This window comes from Acomys minous (assembly GCF_964271855.1).
Source record: "Acomys minous genome assembly, chromosome: 5".
Classification (NCBI taxonomy): Eukaryota; Metazoa; Chordata; class Mammalia; order Rodentia; family Muridae; genus Acomys; species Acomys minous.
In genome coordinates, this window is record NC_140494.1 from 47469745 (window position 1) to 47493531 (window position 23787).

Here is a 23787-nt window from a genome sequence, read left to right on the forward strand (position 1 = left end):
TGATACTTTTCATAAAGTACATATTTCATAAGAAAATAACAAGTACATCATCTGCAATATCACATGAACACAGTATAGAGTGAAGTGAATAGATATTTTTAAATCATTTAAAGTATTCTCTTAGGTTGTTATAAATATTTCAATATATCTATATAAAGCATTATAACATATGTAAAATAATATACTACAGCATGAAATATTTTATTTTTCTACAATACAAAACAACAGAAAAATAATTTTAAAAATTCACTTATGTTCCAACTTACCTTCTTTCACATTAGTATGAAATTCAAATATGTATCTACATGTGTGTGTGTGCGCGCGCGCATGTATGCTTGAAATTTGACAAGAGGGAGAAAATCATACCAGAAAATGTAAGCTACCACTTTATGTAGTTTCCTTACCAAAATATTATATTTTCAAAACTGAAATCAAAACAATGTAGCAGTGGAAATATAGAAGTCTACACACAAGGTTTTGTGCAGTTGTGCAATGGTTTCAGTTTTACCAGTGTTCTACTATGTGCAAAAGAAACTCATACTGTAAGTATCATTGTCAGGAATATGTAAACAAAAACCAAGTGAATGTTTTACTGATATAAAATATTGGGTCAATGTTGATAAAAGTATTTATTAATATACTTTAAATGAAGAATATCATAATCATAATATATATACCCTTGAATTTATTTATTTTGCTTTTACTTGCTTTTATAATTATTCACTTTACATCTTGGTCATAACCTTCTCCCTCCTCTCTACTGGTCCCACCGTCCATCTCTGTTTATCCCATCCTCCTCTCGTACTCCCCAGGTAATGGGAGCACCACCTACCTACCCACTCCAGCTTATCAGATCTCATCAGAACTGAGGGTGTCCCCTTCCCTTGTGCCCCAGCTAGGCAGCACTGCCAGAGGAAAAGTGACAAAAAAGCAGGCAACAGAGGCTGTGTTAGAGCCAATATCCACTTCCCTACTAGGGTACGCAAATAATGCCTGAGCTGCCCGTTGGCTACTTCTGTGCAGGGGGGCATTGTCCTGGCTAGTGTCCCAGTCTTCAAAAGCACCTTCTTGAGACCTACTTATTTGGCTCTGTTGGTCCTCCGATAGAGCTCCTGTCTCCCCCTGAGTCCCCTCTGAGTCCTCCATCCATCATCATACTCTTTCCCAACACTCCCAACTTGAGTTGCTCCACCCCGTGTTCGGCTGTGAATCTCCCCAGTTGCTTCCATCAACTGCTGGCTGGAGCCACTGAGAGAGCAGCCATGCTTGCTGACATCCACAAGCACAATAGAGTACTGTCAGTAGTTCCAGGGGTTGGCTGTCCTCCACGGGTGGGTCTCAGGATACATTAGCTGAACATTTTCACAATCTTTGCTCAATTCGGGTCCCTGCACATCTTGTAGACAGGGCAAGTCCTGGGTGGAAGTTTCTGTGGATGGGTTGGTGTTCCCCTACTTCCGTTAGGCATCGTGTCTAGCTAGAGAATATCCTCTACAGTCTCCATGATCCCTCCAACCAGGAGTCGCAGCTAGACTTACCCTTATAACCTCCTTGAAGCCTACCCAAGATCTCCAGCTTGTCACAGAGAAGCTCCAGCCCAGTGTTTTTTCTCCCTCTTTGCAAGCCCCCTGTCCTCCTGCCCCCACTCACCCCAACTCTGATATCAACTCTCATTTCTCTCCATGCTCCCTCTCTTACTATGTTCCTTCTCCTTAACCTTTCCTGCCGTCTATTCTATCTTCTAAATCTGAGTGAGATTTAAGCATGCTGTCTTGGGTCCTCCTTGTTGTTTATCTTCTTTGGGTCTCAGAATTGTGGTATGGTTAACCTGTATTATATAGACACACATTGAGAATACACACAATGTGTGTCTTTCTGGGACTTGGTTACCTTACTCAGGATAATCTTTTCCAGTTCCATTCATTTGCCCACAAATTGGATAAATTGCTCATTTTTAATAGCTGGGTAGTATTCCATTGTGTAAATGTACCACAGATTCTTTATCCAGTCTTAAATTGAAGGACATCTGAATTGTTTCCAGGTTCTGGCTATTGATTAATAAAATGGCTATGAACACAGTTAAACAAAAGTCCTTGTTGTAAAATGGGGCATGTTTAAGTATATGCCCAGGAGTTGTATAGCTGTGTCTTGAGGTAGAGCTTTCCCAATTTCCTGTGAAAGAAGAAGATTTATTTCCAGAGTGGTTGTACAAGTTTGCACTCCCACCAGCAACAGAGGGATTTTTCCATTTTCTCTTCATCCTTGTTGGCTTGTGCTGTCATTTGTGTTTTGATCTTGGCCATTCTGATGGGCTTAAAGTGAAATCTCAGAGTTGTTTAGATTTGCATTTCTGTGATGACTAATGACATTGAACACTTCTTAAAGTGCTTCTTAGCCATTAGATATTTCTCTGTTGAGAATTCTCTGTTTAGCTCCCTACCCAGTTTTTTAATTAGATTATTTGGTTTGTTGGTATTTAATTTCTTGAGTTCTTTGTATATTCTGGATATTAGACCTCTATTGGATGTAGGATTGGTGAAGATACATTCCCAGTCTGTAGGCTGTCAATTTAGCCTATTGAGAGTGTTCTTTGCTTTACAGAAGCTTTTCAGTTCCATGAGGTTCCATTTATTAGAACCTGAGCTGTTGGGTTCTGTTCAGGAATTTGTATCTTGTGGAATCTTTAATTTACATGTAACTAAATAAAATATTCTATTGAATATTATAGCAAAAATATTAAACAGGTAATATGCAGATCAATGTTTGGGATTAGGAAATATTATTGAGTTTAGTACACAAGCATAGAAAAATTGATGCCACATATTCTCCTTTATATGATGCTTATCTTTAATACTCTATTTTTATGTGTTTAACTTGGAGTTCCCATAGAGACCAAATATCTAGAAAGAGACTACTATGAATGTGGAAATAGAACTGGCAGGAGATATCATGCTTGGTAAAATTATACAAGGAAAGGATGGAGCAAGGAAGTGGGGAAATAGTTAATCAAACTAAAGAGAGTATGAAAATTAAATCCTAGTATCTTGTAAATAAGCAATAAACAATTTATTAAACAGAATTTTAGCAATGAAGATACTCTGCACTGCTGAAGAAATTTTCATTAGATGCCATGCGTTAATAAACGAAATTTACTGTGTCAGCTGTAGGATACATTCATATGACTTGTGGGTCAGAGAGGCTATAGATGCTGCCAAAATAGCTCAGGATCTTATCATTTCTATTGGTTGCCCAACAGAACATGGGCCGTGTGGCCCTATTGTTGAAGACACAGTGTGTTAGTAGTACCATATAGATAAGTGAAGTTGGAATTAAGTAGGACACTTCCTCATCACTGTCCAGTTTAAGGAGCTCTAAGAGGTCATGCAGTTAGTTGGAGAAGAAAAGGCATCATGCATATCACTCAGTTATGAATGCCTCTAAGAGGAATAGTAACCAGCCAATCAAGATGTGTCCATTGTGAAGTAGTGGTGTGCCTGTTCTGGGAGTTTCTAACTATTCTCCTAAACTCAGGCTCCAAAGGACATCATCCACACCTTACCAGGTGTGGTACATCCAGTCAAAACCCATAACAGGAAGGAGATCTGGAGGAAGGAGCTTAAGTCTGTTGTTTATCCTAGTTGATGCATTGTCTAATCTCATTTTAAATATATAAATACATCCATAGTTAATTACTACTTTCAGATCAATCAGAGAAGCCTCTCTTTTCAGGGAAATGCGGCAGCTGAATAAAGCTTCCTGTTGTGCTCACTTGGTGGGAAGAAGAGAAAGCTAAGTGCACAGCCCTAAACAAGACAATTATACCATTCTCTGAAAGGTACAGCAAACATTATGGAACAGGGGTTTGAAACAAAGTGGGACTCAGAAGATAGTAAAAATTAACTGCGAAAATACCGTCTTCAGAACAGAACACAGTCAGTTCAGTCAGTACAGAGTTTATCGAAGTCCATTTGGATATCAGCTGGGGATAACTTAGGCTCGGTGTGAATCTTGTGGCTCGCTGGCTGGCTGGCTGGTGACCCTGCAGACTTTCTCTGAGGACAACCTTCCAGGCCAGAACTGATTGTTACCAGCAATAGCTTCCACTGATGGTGGCAAGCAGGGGCTAGGGCTGATGGGTCCTATTGGGAGTTAGAGCTGATGGGTCCCAGCATTAGTGATGGCAAATGTCTAAAAAAGAAAGGGAAAGAAGGAGAGAAAAGAACCAGACATGCGGGGCGGGCTGGGGGCGGGGGCGCGGCCTTGGGTGGGGACAGGAGACATGCACATTTCATGACATAGTAAGACTCCAGCAAGAATTCTAACAACTTCTTCTTCTTCTTCTTCTTCTTCTTCTTCTTCTTCTTCTTCTTCTTCTTCTTCTTCTTCTTCTTCTTCTTCTTCTTCTCACTTTACACCCAGATTGTATTCCCATCCCCCATTGCTTCCTGGTACCACTCTCCCTCCCTGACCTCCTCCTTAATCCTCAGGAAGGGGGAACGCTCCTCCCCTACCATTTGACTTCATCCTATCAAAACTCTTCTGGTTTGCCTGTATCCTCTTCCTCTGTGCCCTATCAAGGTAGCTCAACCAGGCACACATGTCCAAAGACTGGTCACAGTAACAGTTTGAATAAGAACAGCCTATTAACAATCAGAAACTGATGTAGGAGAATCTTAGGGAGTTCCAGGCTTAACTGAGAAACTATTTTTTGATGATATGTTCAAAACCGGGTATCATTGCCTTCACTTATGCGTACCCAATGGTAATCCCACTTGGTATCAATGGACACTTTCAATCCAATGGTCAGGCAAATGGAACTAGTAACTAAATGAGTCAAATATTTAAAAAGTAATGAATCTAGCGAAGGATCCAGAAATAACGATAAAGGGTTCTTTGGCCTGAAATGGAGGGAGAAGAAGACAAAGAATTAAATAGTAATGAGAAACCATTAAATACACATAAGAAAATTTCCAAGAACTAAGTATAATTAGATAAATAATTATGCTTCAAGTAGACACTTTATATATCTCCTTTTTATTATTTCTGAAATTAATTCACTAATAATTTTAAAATATGTTAAATAAGAGGCTAAGAATAAAAATATGTATTACTAATATCAACTATACATAATGATAATCATAAAACAAAATGATCAGCACAGATACTAGTGAAATAATGAAAAAAGTGCTGCAACGTGTCTTTCAAAAAAAAATATTGACCTCAAGAGAAAAAGAATAAATTTTCCATTAACCACACTAAAAAAAAAAGTAAGAAACAGACAATTCAAATATAAAAGTTTGAGAAGAAAAGGAAGTTTAAAGTAGTTATCAGTGGTATTCAAAGAGGCATCATATATGATCAATGAATTCAACTTTTTTTAAAATTCAAAAAACTTAATACTTGATGATTTTCTGAATACATTTGACCTAGTATCATCAATAACACCACCAGCACAACCACCAATAAATCTACAAAAGGGATTGGTTTGAAGCACTGCTTAAAGGGTTCTCAGCTAAAAATCCCCAATACTGTAGAAATGTCCCCTTTATTTAAATATTCATAATACTTGACATATTATATATAAACATATATATTTGACATGTGTATAATACTTGATATATATGTATATATGTATATATATATATATATATATATATGAAATGCAACAGATGAACCAAATGAAAACCAATATAGTTACAGCTACTTAAACTCTGATGGCACTGACAAAATAACATATTGGAGAGAAGACAGCATCTTCAACAAATACTGCTGAACAAACCATGTATCCATATGTGAAAGAACAAAAATAGATGCCTATTTCTCACCCTGTTTTAAAAAATACTTAACATAAACCTGAACTCAAAGAGTTAGCGACTGACACATGGAGCACACTTAGAGAAGCAGGCACAGGCAAAGACTTCCTGAAAAGATGCCAAGAGCTCAGAAAAGAGAAGTGAGAATTGATAAATAAGATTAGTCAAAATTTAAACGTGTCACTGTAGCAATAAAATATCAAGTATGTATATATATACTCTACAGAACCAGAGAAAATATTTTCTAATGACCCATGGGAGAAAGGATTAATTTTAGATTATATAAATAACTCAAGCTGAGGATAGAGTTCAGTTTTAACAATATATCAATCAACTGATAAACTTATTCAGTAAAAAGTTCAACACAAATCTCAGAATTTAAATGCCAAGAACAAACAACACAATCAATATTTAGATAATGAAGAAATATTTATTTTAAAATGAAGTGCATATGGGCAAATGTAGAATTTATAAATTATTTATTAATTTATTATAAATTCAATAATTTGCCTTTTTCCTTTCTTCACTTTAAATATTCCCATATATTTCCACTTATTCTATTTAAAATTCATGGCTGATAATCTTTAATTGTAGTGGCATACATTTATGTATATGTAAAAACATACATATTACTAGATATAAAAATATGCATTGCCTTTTCTGCATAGCTTTGATTCCATCTCATTATTAATGTATGAATATTTAGTAACGGAAAACCAGTTGTGGTGTTCAGTCCTGTAGAAGACAGTTCTTCAGCATTATTAAAATGGACCTGGGATCTGAGCACAAAGTTCTCTAAGAGAGAAAAAGTGGCTAAGAACTTTTTTAAATGAGGGAATACAAATAACTTTGACATTTCATTTTACACCAGTCAGATCTTTAAAACAAAGACCAGTAAAGCAACCTGCGGCAAATGATAGTGACACTGAAAGAAACTGGAACTCTTATTCTCTTTGGTGGGATGAAAAAAACTGGTACAGACACTCTGGATGTCATTATGCAGAATTCTAAGAAAGCTGAAAATAAATCTTCTATATTGCCTAACTACACTACTCCTTGACATATGTCCTAAGGGCTTGAGATCCTCCTCCATAGGTATTTGCTCAGTTGTATATATTGATGCTCTTTCCCACAATATTCGGATAATAAAAACAACCTAAATGTATTTCAACTAATGAATTGGCAACCAAATGTTGTACAAAAACACTATTAAATAATATTCACCTATAAAGAAAATGGCAATCATGAACCTTGTACCTATTTAATATATGTAACATGAACAGGTTCAAATGAGGGAAGTAACAGTGTCACATATTCTCTCTCATCTGGAACTCAGTAATCAATATTTTAAACATTTTAAACAGTTGGTATTCAAAAGTTATAAAGGCTGAAAATAACCGATAGTCCAATAATTTTCAACAAGAAAGCAAATTAATGATCTAGTGAAAGAACTATAGGATAGTATTACGTATTTTCTTTAAAAATTTTTTATACATTTATTTTTATTGCACATGTATAAAACAAACTACATACAGTAGAGAGAACCATGTGACAATCATGAGAATAATGAGTTCTATACATGTTACATTCATAGTGAATTGGCCATCTGCAGTCTTCCAGTTTGAAGTGTCTTTCCTGTCTTGTTGGGTCTAAATTTCCGAATGAAATTCAATATCTATCGTATCTCAACTCTTATAGTTTAACTTCTTTCTCTTGATCAAAAATTATCTTATCCCCTAAGTAGCTAAACTTGGTTGTAAAACTATACTATCTTGTCTTCAATGGCCCTCAGAGACTTGAGAAGGAGTACAACTTAAATTCCTGAGTGAACCAGCAGTGCAGGTTAGCAGCTTCCAAAGTGTACAAATTGGCTTAAGATAGTTTACTGCCTGACCAGTCACCCAATACACTTTATAACATTGGAGCCTCATCTTCAGCTTTCTGGCCTAATATCACTGCCAAACTTGTTCACAGGGCAGAAATTATTGAGAACTAGCCTACGCTGACTTGGCAGAGTGCGACCGTGGAATCTGCCTGCATCTAAGTTGCCCATTTTTAGGCAGATTCTGTTTGTGGCAGGAACGAGCACATTTTGCTCAGTGGCTGGTTTGCCACCTTTGAAGCCATGTCTATAAGGAGGCTCTGTGATGCTCATCATCTTCTTTGAGGTTGGCTGTGTGTTGTCCGGAGTAATTGATAGACTTCTAGTCTATTTCCTATGATGTAATTTTTAAAAAATAACAGATATGTGTTCGAGTTGTTATTTGGACTCATATACTGATGTATATAAAGGATATTATGTTATATTTTACTAATTATAAGGTAAAATTTATTATTACATCTATATGTATAAATTTAAAAGTCTAAGCTATAGATTATGGAATAGAATTGGTTAATCAATGGTTCCATCCCTTCTATGAAGCAGAATAGGTTTTTAAAGGTTAATTATGATTTTAATATGTCACATATTAGAACTTCTTAAATGATAAACTGTGTATCTACAGACAGAATAAACTACATGAGGGGAACTCTGTTAAGGGTGGACTTCATTGAGGAAAAAATCATTTAAAGACTGTTATCTTTATAAAAACTTATTTTACATAATATAAACATGTACAAGTCATAGTTACCAATTAGATCTCAATAAACCCAAAAATTAACTTCAGGACTGATGAGAAAAAAAATTCATGGAATAAATCCACAAACACTCCAAAAAACAAAAAGGAAAGTTAATTCAATGAGCTGCATATGCCTCTGATAAAACTGAACATGGAGAATATAAAAATTAGCCTTATTAAAAACTAGGTACAACACTGAATACACCAACACATATTCAAGGGATAATACAACATATATTTTACAGAATATAATATGCACTGCATGATTTATTGCTATCTTATTTGTGTTGATTCTAAATTGAATGAGCATACTGGATTTGCATTTCAATCCTCAAAATAATATCTCCAGTTTCTGCTGAATTTTTATTTTAACACTTTGTATGTCATGAAATATTAAACATTTATCACAGAAATTTTGTAGCCAATGAAAAGGATTGTCTATGCACAGACACTCATGTCTCAGACAGACTCAGACATTCCCATGTAATGAGATTAGCAATATAAGTTATCTTCTTGTTATGCAGTTTGAATTCTTCACATCCCAATTGTAGCCCCCTCTGCCATCCCCTCCTGATGGCCTCCTCCTTACCTCATCCTGTCTCCCACCCTCCCCTAGCCCTCAGATAGGAAACCCTCCTCCTCTAACATATGACCTCAGCCTACTAAGTCTCATCTATACGAATTCTATCCTCTTCCTCGATGGCCTGGCAAGGCCACCCTTCCAGAAGGAAATGATCATAGTTGGAGAGGTCCAGAGACAAAAGACATAGTCATATTCATTATTCCTTTAAGCTGAGGCCTAGGAGAAGAACAAATCATGACTCTGAATTCAGTAATGGGGAGCAGTTGACAAGGAAGCTACAGAAAAAAAGCAAGAGAGCTAGCTGTGATGTGTTCAAGAGGTTTAAGTGCAGACATCTAATTTTAAACTGAAAGTTCAAGCTAAGGCATTTTGAGGAAATTATAGCAGATTATAGAAAGAACTTACATGATGGTTAAAGAAACACTAAGTAGCTAAGAAAGACCTTGCTCTTGCAGAATTCCTAGGTTCTATTCTAAGGCTCAAAACATCTGTAATCTAGCCCTGATGCCCTGCTATAACATCTCTGACATCTTCACACATGTGTATACACACACACACTTATGTACATAAATTAACATAAAATCAAAATAAGGATTACTAGATAAAAAAGGAAGATACTGTTCCAAACAACACATTTTCAATGCAGATCAGCATTTTATTTAAAATAAAACCAATAGCAAACTCACTCCATCTTATATTTAATGATTATGTCAATGCCTGGTTTCTAAGTTTAAAAAGACAGACTGGCTTATTGGTTATGGTTAGTGCAGCTGTGACACTGGGTAGAAATCAGTGCTCATTTACATAGAAATTTAATTTCCTAGAAATCCCAAGATATGGAGAAGTGATAATCCAAGAAAATAATGCTTGTGATTCTCTTAATGAGCTCTCTCTCTCTCTCTCTCTCTCTCTCTCTCTCTCTCTCTCTCTCTCTCTCTCTCTCTCTCTCTCTCTCTCTCTCTGTGTGTGTGTGTGTGTGTGTGTCCTCAGCAGAGGGCTTGCATATTTGCTTTAGAGTTTCACTGTTCTCTCCCATTCTTGCAAGTTAGCTCAATGAGATTGAACTTGTATTGTCTCCATTGGAATCCTGAACTTCTGATCTGCTCTTTTAACAGACAGATCTGTACTTTTATGTCATTTACATTCAAAGTATCTAATATAAGGACCTCTTACTGTAGACACCCAGGGAAACTGGACCCATCAACAGCAGTTAGTAGCATTATGTAAAGGGAAGAAGTAATCTCATGACAGCATTAGTATGACAAATTGGAACTGGTTTGGGATGATTTACTCTCACCTACAATGGATGTTAGCAAGGTCAATGCTTTAAATGTACTTCCATACATTTAGAAGAGAAAAGTATAGGACTTAGGAATGAAAATAGCTTTCCAAATAAATTACAGTGAGAACAGATGGGGGCATGTTTTTCTCCTCATCCTCCACACCAAGATTAAGTGTTTTATTTGGAATTCCTGTTTGTCTTCATAAATCTATCTGTAAAATCAATTTCTGTAAATGAAATTCATGACTTCCAATTGAGGTCATAAGAACAGTCCAAGACATGAGTAGAAAACTAGATAACTTCAAAAATATTTTGGAGCATAATGCACAATAATCCAAGGTTTTATTTTTCACTAGTAGACATACTTTTTATAAGACATTACAAAACATTCTAGACCTATGCATGTTATTTAAGTTTCTTATTTAACCCAGAAGCAGAAAGACTCAAATGGTATATACTCACTTATATCTGCATATTAACCCAAGGGGCATGTCCCACGAAAGCCTTCACTACCAGGAAACCGAGACAGAGGGGAGGACATTCTAGTGGGACTCTAGATGAGAGAAGCATGAGAGAATGGCAAAGTAGAAGGATCCAGAGGATCCTAGAAGCCTACAAGTAGAACATTATTATAGGCAGATTTGGGCCCAGGGGTCCCGCTCAAACTAAGGCACCAGCCAAGGACAATACAGGCGGTAAACCTTAAACCCCTACCCAGATCTAGCCAATAGACAGAACATTTTTCACAGTAGAGTGGAGAGTGGGGTATGACTTTCACATGAACTCTGGTGCCTCATATTTGTCCAGGTCCCCTGGAGGGGAAGACCTGGTGGCACTCAGAGGAAGGACAGCAGGTTACCGAGAAGAGACTTGATACCCTATGAACATATACAGGGGGAGGTAATCTCCTTCAGGAACAGTCATAGGGGAGGGGAGTAAGGGGAAAATGGGAGGGAGGGAAGAATGGGAAGATACAAGGGATGGGATAACCATTGAGATGTAACAAGAATAAATTAATAAAAATTTAAAAAGGAAAAATATGTTTTTATTATTTTAAAGATTCTTTGACAATATGACAAGTTAACTCCTGGCAACACTCAGCCTACTTCAAAGAAAATGAAGAGCATCAAAGAACCTACTTATGGAGATGGCTTCAAATGTGGCAACAAGCCAATGGGCACATTTTTCTTATTTATCCCACAGACAGAATTCTGCCTAAAAATAGGCAATCTTGGATGCAGGAAAAGTTGAAGACCAAACTCTGCCAAGACAGGGTAAGAAAGTCCTCAATATTTCCTGCCTCACAAGTATATTTGTCAGATAATCGGGCCAGAAATCTGAAGATGATGTTCTAACATCATAGAGACTTTAGGATGACTGTTCAGGCAGCAAATCATCTCCATCATCTTCTCATTAGGTAAGCTGCCAACCTGTACTCTGTGTATACTCAGGTAATTATTTTTATTCATTCTTAAGTTTCTTGAAGACCACTTTGTTTAGTTTCACAATTAAGCTTAGTTGTTTGGGTTTTAGAGATTTTTAGGTCTAGATAGATGTTTTACGTTGATACTGATGAGATATGATAGTAATTGATTTACAATCAGAAAATTAGGCTCATCATGATAGGACAGATGTTGTCTTCAAGGCTAACAAAAACGAATAAACAAAATACTGTGAATGTAACATTTATATAATTGCTGACTATTTCATGGTTCTTCTTGCTACAGGTAGTTTATTGTATATATATCAATACAAATATATATGTAAAGATAAATTTAATAAGATATAGTAAAATATATTGAGAAAAAGATTTTCTGCCTTTCATTAATGTGCATTTTCACTTTCTAATAAATTGCGATTTTGCTGGAATAAGTTTTAACTTCCTCTGTGATCCTTTTAATTCACAGGTTAACTATTCAATGCTAGAGGCCGACTGCAATTTCATATTAGTGTTTATCATGCCCCCATAACTCAATGCAATCATTCATTTTTAACTCAACATGAGATCCATCTCACTCCCTTTTTCTGCTGGAGAATTTTGAAGCAATTGGAGTATACCTAATTTGTTTAACTTCAATATCGATTGTTAGGAAACATAAAGAGCTACTGAGGGGGTGAAACTTTATGGAGTGACCAGTCTCTGAGCACTCACAATATACAGAATGCTCTCTGGGTAAATGTGTCTTCCTGTGTGGACATGGCTCAAGTGATCTAACATAATTCTAACTGTAACATCAAGATCTGTGGTCACAGACCACTGTGATAGATATTGTGATAATGAAACAGTATAAAAGATAATACCTGTTTCTGAAAAATTGTACATATAGAATTGTTTGAAATAGATCTACACAAAACTTTAATTTTCAAAAATTGCATTATTTGCTAACTGCAATAATATTAGGAGAATATGGTGAGTCACACTTATAAGAGAAGATTAAACTGAATAAAATATTCCTCAGAGATACTAAATATTCTTCAAAATGGAAAAAAAAGAGAAAAGGAGACATACCACAAAGCAAAGGATTCAAATGATAAGAATCGGACCCCTTTAATGGAATAACAGAAAAATAAAACAAGTATCTTTGCCAAGATATTAGTTTTGCTATGGATGAAGCATAGACCTCTTGAGATATTGAGCCCATTTATATGGGACTGTATACATTACACTAAATATAGTATTTTAAAAATGTCTTCCTTCCCATTTTGAATATTCATGAAACAGACATTCATTTGTTATATTGTACCACATTAGCACATTTTTCTGGTAATATGTTCAAATGCTGCTAATATTTTACCACTATAGTCAAACTGACCTCATTATTCCCCATTTTTGTTCTTGAATGGGCCATAATTTCGCACACTGTATGAGATCTTTACTCAAGATTTTTTTGACTCCGCTGTGAATGCCTAATACACTCTAAAGCATACTTCAGAAATAGAGACCTGATGGGTAATGAAAAGGTATTTAGTTCACTAGCCCTTGACCACTTTAATATATACATTTCCCTCCCAAGGCAGTGATAACTCTAATTGCTTTTGCTTTGCCAAGAACTAGTTGAGGAGAAAAGTTCAACACAATGACTTTTAAATTAGAAATATTAGGAAAAGGTTATAAATTAAGTGTGTTCATTACATTTAAATTAAAAGGGCGGTCGTCTTTATTTTAAACCAAGGCTCTGTACTAGAAAGTACAAATGCAATTGAGGATTTCATTGCTGAAATGTACGCTTAGTTAACATAGCAGATAAGATCATTGGAGAATTCTAAGAACAGAGAAGTAAATTCATATAGAGATTGCAAGTAGCATAAAACACTCAGTTTAAAGAACACTCATGGAAACTATATATGTACAGAGGGGGATAGGCCTGCCGTGTTCATATGGCAGATATGGTATTGTAATTATTGCCATAGAAATTTTAAAAAATGAATAGATTATAACAAATTTTTCTTACCTCTCATTAGCTAGATTTTAAAAATACAACCAGGGGGAAGAATAAAATCAGGGTCTATATTCATCGCAGTTAAATTGAAGAAAACAGAAGAGAATACATTACAACAAAATGCATAATTTGTGGTATAAAAAAGTATAGTATATTATTGCAGTTAGATTTTTAAGTAAACACAGGGATTATTTATTATAATAAAGGATGACTACTATGTACATGATAAAAGTCTTATTTGTCATACACATATTAATGGAAAAAGAAGAAGATTTGAGGGCCTGATGTAGGATGATATGATGCACCCATTCATAAAGTGAGTTGCAGTGATGTGGTAGGAAACATCACTTAGTTTTGTGAAGAAAGATTGAAGTCACAAGTGCATATATTATATAAAACCTCATATGTCAAGAGAAACAGAATATTGTGTCATTCCAAGTGCCAGATATCTACATACACCTTGAAATATTGAGAGATTCATGGACAATCTCATGCTTTGTGAAATGTAGTCTTTATTATATATATTTATTTTCAAATAGCCTATCATGATTTCCCACTATGTAAATATCTATTTGGTAGGCAACAATATAGGTACATAAATCTATAGATTCTTCTATTGCAATATATGATAACAGTGGTACCAAGTTATTCAAAATACAGCATTATATTTAGTTTTAATAAAAGTCAAACCTTATTTTAGACATGACACTATAAAAGATTCTGTGAAAATATATCTTCAAACCAAAATGCTCACCACATTTCTGAGAGTGTGTTCTTAACATACAAGTCTGTTCTTAACATAAAATGATGTAAGGGAAAGAAATGCACAGTAAGCTCAGCCAATGTGCACATCTCATGTTTCCCTGTCAGACAGGACAGTTGCTTTATATTTTGTTTTGTTTTGTTTTAATAATGAACGGACATGGTAACACCATCATTGTTATCAGCCAAAATTATAAAATTAGAAATGCATTTCTCACCTATATTCAGCTATATAAACCATATTATCAACATATGCTAAAAGTTCATGATTATTTATATCTCTTATAGAATCTTAACTGGCATATAAATGTAACAACTTTTAGAGATAGAAATAGAGATAATGGTAGGGACAAAATTAGGAATAGTTTGGAAATAGTAATTCTACTTCAAACAGTTGTTCATTAAATCCCTACCTTGTACAACTTGAGTTTAGGGACTATTTAGAACTCCAATATTAAATAAAAATTTGAAATAAGTACTTCTGAGAAAATAAGGGATGTTGGAGAGGGTGGTAATGGGAAAACCAGCGAGACAATTATGTTTAAAATACACTAAGTAAAATTCCTAAATAGCACATAAACATATCAATAAAAAGGTACTCTGGTATAATTGAAAGGAAGACAGAAACTTTCACGTTTCGAAAAACAAAACTTATATCCAGCTATTGTGTCATGTTTTCTCATTGCTTAAAATTTTATATTGTCATAAATTGATATAATACTTATACATATGTGTGCAAAATATTAAGTTTCAATACATTTATACCTTGTGTAATAATCCAGTAAGGAAATTGATATATCTATTACTTAAACATGCCATTATGTTTTATTTTCAGAGTATTTAAAGTCCTCTCTGCTAATCTGAAACATTCAATATATTCTTAAAGAAAAAAACTACTGAGGCAAGAGATTGTGGGCACTTATTAGCCAATAATAAAAAACTGGTGCAGTTAGAAAGGAGAATTAAATTTTTGTTATGATGTCATTAAGAGTACCTTTAAATCTCCCTTGTTACATATTGTAGAATGATAATTGTATCAGAGTAATGTATGTTCTATGAATATTATCAACAGTACTCTTAGAAATATATATTGCATGGGAACACAAATATAATAATACTTGGATATATTGTACTTTGTAAGATTGTTTATTGAAGTTTAATAGTATGTATGTTTAATTATAATGTAGACTCACTGTGCTCTATGCTTTTCTTTTGAACATGTATTTCCATAGTGAAAAGTCATATAATTGACCCTATTACAATCTGATCTCTGGCAATGTCATTTTAAAGAAGGTTTGATCTCAGTATGTAGTACATTACAGGGCTTTTATAATGATCATTTAAACTGTGATTGTTGTAAAACATATTGAAATTCAATTAATTAATTCACTCAGTAACACTTTACAGATTGAGGTAAGCATGTGAGACAACAATGCAACTCCAGGCTTCCATGTTGTAGAGGGAATATATGGGTATAAGCATGAGATGGACAAGGGTGAGAAAACCAGGGAGGAGGATGTTATCCATGATTGTGCTGATTCTATCATAGACTTAAACAAGCTGCAGCAGGGGGATTATAAAGCCATGTAAACACATAAAATCTCCAGATGAAATAAAGTGGGTAATATCTGAAAGAGGCATTGTCCCAGCATGGCTAGGGATGGAGATGCCGTGGTATGGACATCTCTCACTAACTTACAACAAATTTATGATTCATTGTATTATGCACTCGATCGCATTTTCTAAGCAGCCTTTGTGACAACTCATAAGCAGGGTTGGTATGGAAAGTTACCAATTATTTGATTAAAAGCTGACTCCAGGGTCTGCCATATCAGAAACACTGTATTATATTTTACTTACAAAATTGACACTCTGAGGTTTGCATAAAAACCAACTCCTTCCAAACACACAGAATTAACATATCTCTGCATCTGGACTGTATTTTGAATTATGAATTATGTTTTATACAGTCATATTCTATTCTGAAACATGACCTTATTAAAACAGTTTTAACAACCTTTAGAAGATATTTGTTTTGTGTGGAAGAGCATGCATGTGAGTGCACATGTGTGTTTATGTATGTGTGTGCATGTGCACACAAGCAGTATACATTTATTTTTAATACATTTGCAATTTCATAACCTGAATGTGATATTTTTGTCTGGATAAAACTCCCACATAAAAAGGTCAGTAAATATATCCATTAATGTGTTAATAACAGGTACCTCCTTAGTAACAAGTAAGAATTCATTACTGTTGTATTGCACTAGATGTGTCTCAGAATTAGAAGCTAGTAAGTCAAGTGATGTCTTTACACATGAATAAGAAAAGACACAAGCACAAAGACAAAGAGCTGGGAAGGAATAAAATAGTCTTCTTTGATAAAACAATATATTGTGGATTCAATTATCCAATTTGTTTTGCATAATTAGCGATGATAAGTGCAACATGTAGACAACAGGTACTTACTCTGTGGAAACCGTGGTGGGTTGTCATTGACATCAGTCAAGGTAATGTTGACAGTTGTGGATCCTGAAAGTCCTCCAACCTGTCCGGCCATGTCTTTGGCTTGAATGACCACTGAGTAATGTTCTCTGGCTTCTCTATCCATATTGTGTAAAGCTGTTCTAATGACTCCTGGAATATGAAGATTAAAAAACAATCAGTACCAGTAGTACCTTAAATGAGTAACATTTTGAGACTCATGATAGTTTTTAAATAGCAAATTTTAAGTAAGAACTATTTTTAAAAAAGAAAATCTTAATTGTTATTTAAAAACTGAGTCATTGACACATTTATTTTCATGCACATATCTTAAAACATTCTTTTTCGTCTCAAAAAAAAACTTTCATTGTTTATTTCCTGGGTAAAAGGACTCCCCAAGGTAGCCTTCAGCCTAGACATGCATATGGAGTCATAGGACAGCTTGTGAATAAATGTTCTCTCTTTCAGATCAAACCCAGGGTACCAGGCTTGGTGACAGCTATTTTTACCCACTGTATGACTTCACTGACTTGCCAGACATTTTGGAAACATCTTCATTAACATATCTTAGCCATCTTACCCTTGAGACAAACACCAGAAATATTCATCAAACTCATTCAATTAGTTTTCATTATGTCATATTAGAAGTTACCAAATATAGCTTTTGGTTCAATTGTTTTTAAAAAATTTTAAACAAGATATATATATGTAATATCTTGACATAATAGGATTATTTATAACCTAAGGTTAAAAATAAAAAGAGAAGCTATAATAGCAGAAAGAGTAAGTGAATTCAGCCACAGTATACAATGCAGAATGCTAAGATACTTTTTTTCTCTGTCTCTCTTCTTTTACAACTGAATTGATTTGATTTACAGTGACATAGATGGCAAGGCTTTAGGCACTAAGAAATAAGATACCACAATTTCAAGCATAATGAACAAATAATTTAGGGCATTTGGGAGAGATTTTCCCAAAGGTAAACAGAGAAGAAAATGATTGCTATCAAAATAAAATTCTAACAGTATGATAATAAATGATTCACCTAATTCATACATATGCAAAAGAGTCTAGTATTTCACTTGGAAAGAGCAGTGTTTCATCACTTATGCTAATTACAGAAGTGGTAATTGGAATCACGTAGGAATTAACATGCATAGAATACATAAATTTTTTGGTAAATGGTAAATATACTGTATATTTGTAGTATTTGAAAAATAGAGATAATTTTATTAAGAAAAACATAATATAAATTTGACTTATTGTCATATAGGAAATTAGTCTTTACATAAAATTATTAAATTTATATTTACAGAACATAAATATCTACAGGGAAAAAACAGTCATTGCACAGCAAATGGCAGTTTTCTTTTTGTATATACTTTTTAAAGTCAGTCACGTTGAAGGATCAAGTCAGAAAGAATATAGAACTTCCTGCTCCACAAATGCACTGAAGTCACTATATGTCACTTCTGGTGCACAGTATCTACATCCTGAATCAACTAGATCAACTAGAAAGAAACATAATATTCAAATTAAATATATAAAGAACAGGTTATATCCAAACTAGCACAGAGATCTCAAAAACAATGGTCTTGGCTTCATCTATATATACAAATTTCTTTGATACAGGACAGTATGTGATGAACTATTAGAGACATGTGAAGGATTAGATAATCAAACAGTTTACTGATTTGATCTCATTATAAACTGACCACTAACAACAAGTTTAGATGTGTGTGCCTGGGGGATCTGGTGGTGGATACTAGCATTCGCTTTCCCTTTTGTATAGTTTTTTTTTTTTTTAAATCAGATTCTATGCCCTCTTACAGTAAAACTAGAAAGGAGAATGCAGCTGAGTTAAACATACTTGTCATTTCTACACCCCCACAGAATTACAAACAATCACTGTCTCTTAGTGTGGGGCATTTTTTACAAGCCTTCATGGGCATCTCATTACCACGGTTAAAGCAAGGGTCTCTTTTGGTTTTCTACTCTCTATGAGTTCTGGCAGATACATAATGATGCATATCCACGTTTCTAGTTAATAAAGAATTTCCCTTACTCTAAAACACTTTTCTCCTTGGCTTAATCATTCTTCCCTTCTGTCATCATTGACAGTCACTGTATTATTTTTTCTTTTTGAAAAACTTAGCATTTACAAATATTACATAACTTGTATTTGTGGTATTTTCTAATTTGGATTGTCTACTTCATACTTAAGGTTTTCTCCTATTTTTCATACCTTTGAAGTTCCCGTGAGTGATACTTTATTATCTGTATGTAGCACATATTGTATATCAATATATCAACACATCAATACTTCACTATCTGGAGATAGCACATATTACATACCTATAAAATGCTGTGTTTTTTACTGCTATCTTTGATGATTATAGACAACACTGCTGTAAACATCTGCATACAAGATTTTATATGTTTACATTTTGTAAAAAAAAAAACAAGTGTGTAAATATCTAGGAAAGTGATCACTATATCATAAGCTAAAAGTATGTGTTTTTTAAAAAAATACCAAATTTGCCTCAAGTGTTATTATAACTTTTCTGATTCTTGCCAGTAATAAGCACCTTGTTTCCTACATCTTCACAATGCTTTTCAATGCTCTTTTTTTCTAACTATTATTTGTGTAGGCAGTACAATCTAATTTTTGTTATAATTCACATTTGCGTACTAGCCTATGATGTTGAACATTTATATGCCAATTTATCACATGTATGATATTTTGAAGAGGATATTTTTCAGGACTTTTGTAGATTTTAAATATGGTACTCTACCTTTCTATTGTTATTTACTATAATGATTTTTTACATAGTGGATAACTCTATGCATTAGTCAAGATTTTCCTGAAAATACTGCAAGTAGAATTGGTAAATGATAACAGATGATAGATTATAGATAGACAGATGCATACATGCATAAACACATTTCTTTATACACCTATGTAAATAGATAATAGATAATTAAGGAAAATTTGAGCCTAAGATCTTCTATAATGTCTATCTGCCAACTAGAAAAACAAGAAAAATGATGGTTTAGTACAGACCAATTCTAAACTGTTGACCATTAGAAGAATTAGCAGCAGACAATCTAGATAGAGCAACAATGTTCTGGCATAATCCAGCATCTTCCATCAGGATCCATCTTCCCATGCTTCATTCTATACTCTCTCTAAGCCCCTAGCAGATTGAGTGACTTTCTCTTGTTTTCACAGAAAGATTTTACTTTATCACATCTATAAGGTGAAATACTCATCTCTTCTGAAAACACTCCCTCATAGAAACATGGAATAATGTTTACACCATCAACTGGACTTCCTGTAACTCAACTCAACTTGGCCACATATGGTTTTGCACCTTTGTTCTCAGTGTTTGACATGACTTCTTTTTATGTTAAATGATATAAAAAAGCAAACATCTTAGCTAATATTCAATTGTGTTATTACACGACATGATTAAGATCATTCTTAGAAAAAAACTTTTTTTGGACCTTGCCTACTGAATCAGAGGGTTGCAGCCATGATTGATAATATGGCACCAACCAAAGACAACACATGCAGTAAACATTGAACCTCTACCTAGATCTAGCCAATGGTCAGGACATTCACTACAGATGAGTGAAGAGTGGGGACTGACTTTCACATGAACTCTGGTGCCCCATATTTGACCATGTCTCCTTGATGGGGAGGTCCAGTGGAACTCAGGGGAAGGATAACAGGCTATCGAGAAGAGACTTTATACCCTATGATAATATATAGGGGGAGGAGGTCCCTCTCAGTCACAGTCATAGGGGAAGGGAATAGGGTGAAAATGGGAGGGAGGGAGGAGTGAGAGGATATAAGGGATGGGATAACAATTGAGATGTAATATGAATGAATTAATAAATAATACAAAGTGCATTTATTCCAACTTCAAAAGTCCCATAGTTTTTCATAGCCTCAACAAAATTTCATCTCAAATCTTTTCTGAGACTCAAGGCAATCTCTTAATTATCACCTCCTAAAGAACAGAAAAGCAAATTGCACATTCCTAACATACAATAGCACAGGATACACATTACTGCCCAGAGGAGAGGAATGGAGGTGGTAATGTGAAGAAATGCTTGACTAAAACAAGACTGAATCCTTGCAAAACAGGATTCACTTGTAGGCTTCTAGGACTCTCTGGATCCTTCTATTTTGCCATTCTCCCATGCTTCTCTCATCTAGAGTCCCACTAGAATGTCCTCCCCAAAGTAGAACATTATGATAGGCAGATTTGGGCTCAGGGGTCCCGCTCAAACTAAGGCACCAGCCAAGGACAATACAGGCGGTAAAACTTAAGCCCCTACCCAGATCTAGCCAATGGACAGAACACTCTCCACAGTGGAGTGGAGAGTAGGATATTACTTTCTCACATACTCTGGTGCTTCACCTTTGACAATGTCCCCTGGAGGGGGAGACCTGATGGCACTCAGAGGAAGGACAGCAGGTTACCAAGAAGAGACTTGATACCCTATGAGCATATACAGGGAAGGTAATCCCCTCAGGAACAGTCATAGGGGGAGGGGAATAAGGGGAAAATGGGAGGGAGGGAAGAATGGGAGGATACAAGGGATGGGATAACCATTGAGATGTAACAAGAATAAATTAATAAAGGAGAAAAAAACCAGGATTCACACCCTGTAACTATAGGTAAGATGTCAAAGAGATTACATGGTGGTCTCTTACTTCCAACTTTGCTATTGCAACACATCTCTTTCTAGGGCTGGATCCACTTCCTATGGGCAACTTTTCCTGGTAACATCCCTTGGCCCTCATACTCCAACATCCTAGGGTCTCCAAATACAATCCAGGATTCACTTTCACTGCTTGATGTGATGGCTTCTTCAGGACTCCATGAGGTAAAACCCCAGCCACATTCCTGGACTCTAACTTTTCTTGCTCATGGAGAAAGGTCCCATAACTCTTATATATTTGTATACATCTTAAGACAGAAGGGCACGGCTAATGTTAACAAATTAAGATGCATGCTTTGCGTGAAACTTGTGTCTTCTTGATTTACATTTTTTTTCCTTTCAGCATACTAGCTAGGTGAGAGGTATCACCATGAGGACACCACACCATTTATTTCAGTTCTTCTGAACTATTTCAGTAGAAACATTGGCTCTGATACTAAATTTCAACATTTTTTCCTATTGTAGACTTGGATAAGAGGTACACAAATAAGCATAGGCCACAGTAAATATTAAGGCATCTTCAAGTCTCCATCACCAGCTATGCTAGTCTAAACACTTTAGTTTAGCTTCAGGCAGATATTTTATTTATTTGTTTGTTTATTTGTTTGTTTGTTTGTTTGTTTACTGGTCATAGCTGTATTCCTCCTCACCTCCCATTCCTACCTTCACTTTTCCTCATTCCCCTCCCTTAATCTTCAGAAAAGGGAGCCTCCATTCTCATCCACCCAAGCTCATCATTCATATCAGGGCTGAGCATGTCCTCTTCCCCTGTGGCCTAGCAAGGCAGTCTTGCAAGAGGGAAACAAATGAAAAACTGACATGAGAGTTCATGTCATAGACAATCTCTGCTTCCCTTACCGGAGGACCCACACGAAGCCAGAGATGTTCATCAGGTACAAATTTGTAGGGACCCAAGGTCTAGTTCATGCAAGGTTCTTGGTAGATGCTTCAGTTGAAGCAGGCCTCTCTGGGCCCTCGACAGTTGGCCCCTTTGGTCTTCTTGTAAAGCTCCTGTCACCTCCAGGTCATTTTCTCTTTCCCTTCACATTTCCATAAGGCTCATCACCCAATTTGTGGCTGTGAGTCCCAGCATCTGTTTTGATATGGTTGTATATGGAACCTCCTAGAGGACAACTCTGCTTGACCCTTGTCATGTGTGTCTTTCTTGGTTTGGTTTATCTCACTCAAGATTGTGTTTTCTAATTCAATATATATAAATCAATTATATATACATATATACATATACACATATAATTGATTTATATATATAATAATTTATATTATTATATAATATATATAATAAAAATGTGAAAGGGAAAAAGAAGAAGAAGAAGAAGAAGAAGAAGAAGAAGAAGAAGAAGAAGAAGAAGAAGAAGAAGAAGAAGAAGATCTCCCACTATCTTCCATTTCATTATTTTATTAATTATTCATATTACATCTCAATGGTTATCCCCTCCTTTGTATCCTCCCATTCCTCCCTCCCTCCCATTTTCCCCTTACTCCCTTCCCCTATGACTGTGACTGAGAGGGACTTCCTCCCCCTGTATATGCTCATAGGGTATCAAGTCTCTTCTTGGTAGCCTGCTATCATTCCTCTGAGTTCCACCAGGTCTCCCCCTCCAGGGGACATGGTCTAATATGAGGCACCAGAGTATGTGTGAAAGTCATACCCCACTCTCCTCTCAACTGTGGAGAATGTCCTGTCCATTGTCTAGATCTGTGTAGGGGTTTAAAGTTTACCGCCTGTATTGTCCTTGGCTGGTGCCTTAGTTTGAGCGGGATCCCTGGGCCTAAATCTGTCTTTCATAATGTTCTACTTGTAGGTTTCTAGGACTCTCTGGATCCTTCTACTTAGCTATTCTTTCATGCGCCTGCACACAACAAGAAAATTTGCTCAACCATGTTCATAGCAGCTTTATTCATAATGGCCAGAACATGGAAACAGCCTCAGTGTCCCTTGGTAGAAGAATGGATAAAGAAACTGTGGTAAGGGGCTGGAGAGATGGCTCAGTGGTTAAGAGCACTGCCTGCTCTTCCAAAGGACCCGGGTTCAATTCCCAGCACCCACATG

The 23787-nt window shown here is 35.5% G+C and overlaps 1 protein-coding gene across 8 annotated transcripts in view; it reads right to left on the minus strand.

Annotated features, from left to right (window-relative positions):
• CDH18 (cadherin 18) overlaps positions 1 to 23787 on the minus strand; it is an 838900-nt gene that overhangs the window by 91148 nt on the left and 723965 nt on the right. For all 8 annotated transcript variants that reach the window (XM_084783756.1, XM_084783758.1, XM_084783759.1 and 5 more), the window contains one exon: positions 16968 to 17135. In XM_084783756.1, coding sequence (XP_084639882.1) covers positions 16968 to 17135 — 168 coding nt within the window. The remainder of the gene's footprint in view (positions 1 to 16967; positions 17136 to 23787) is intronic.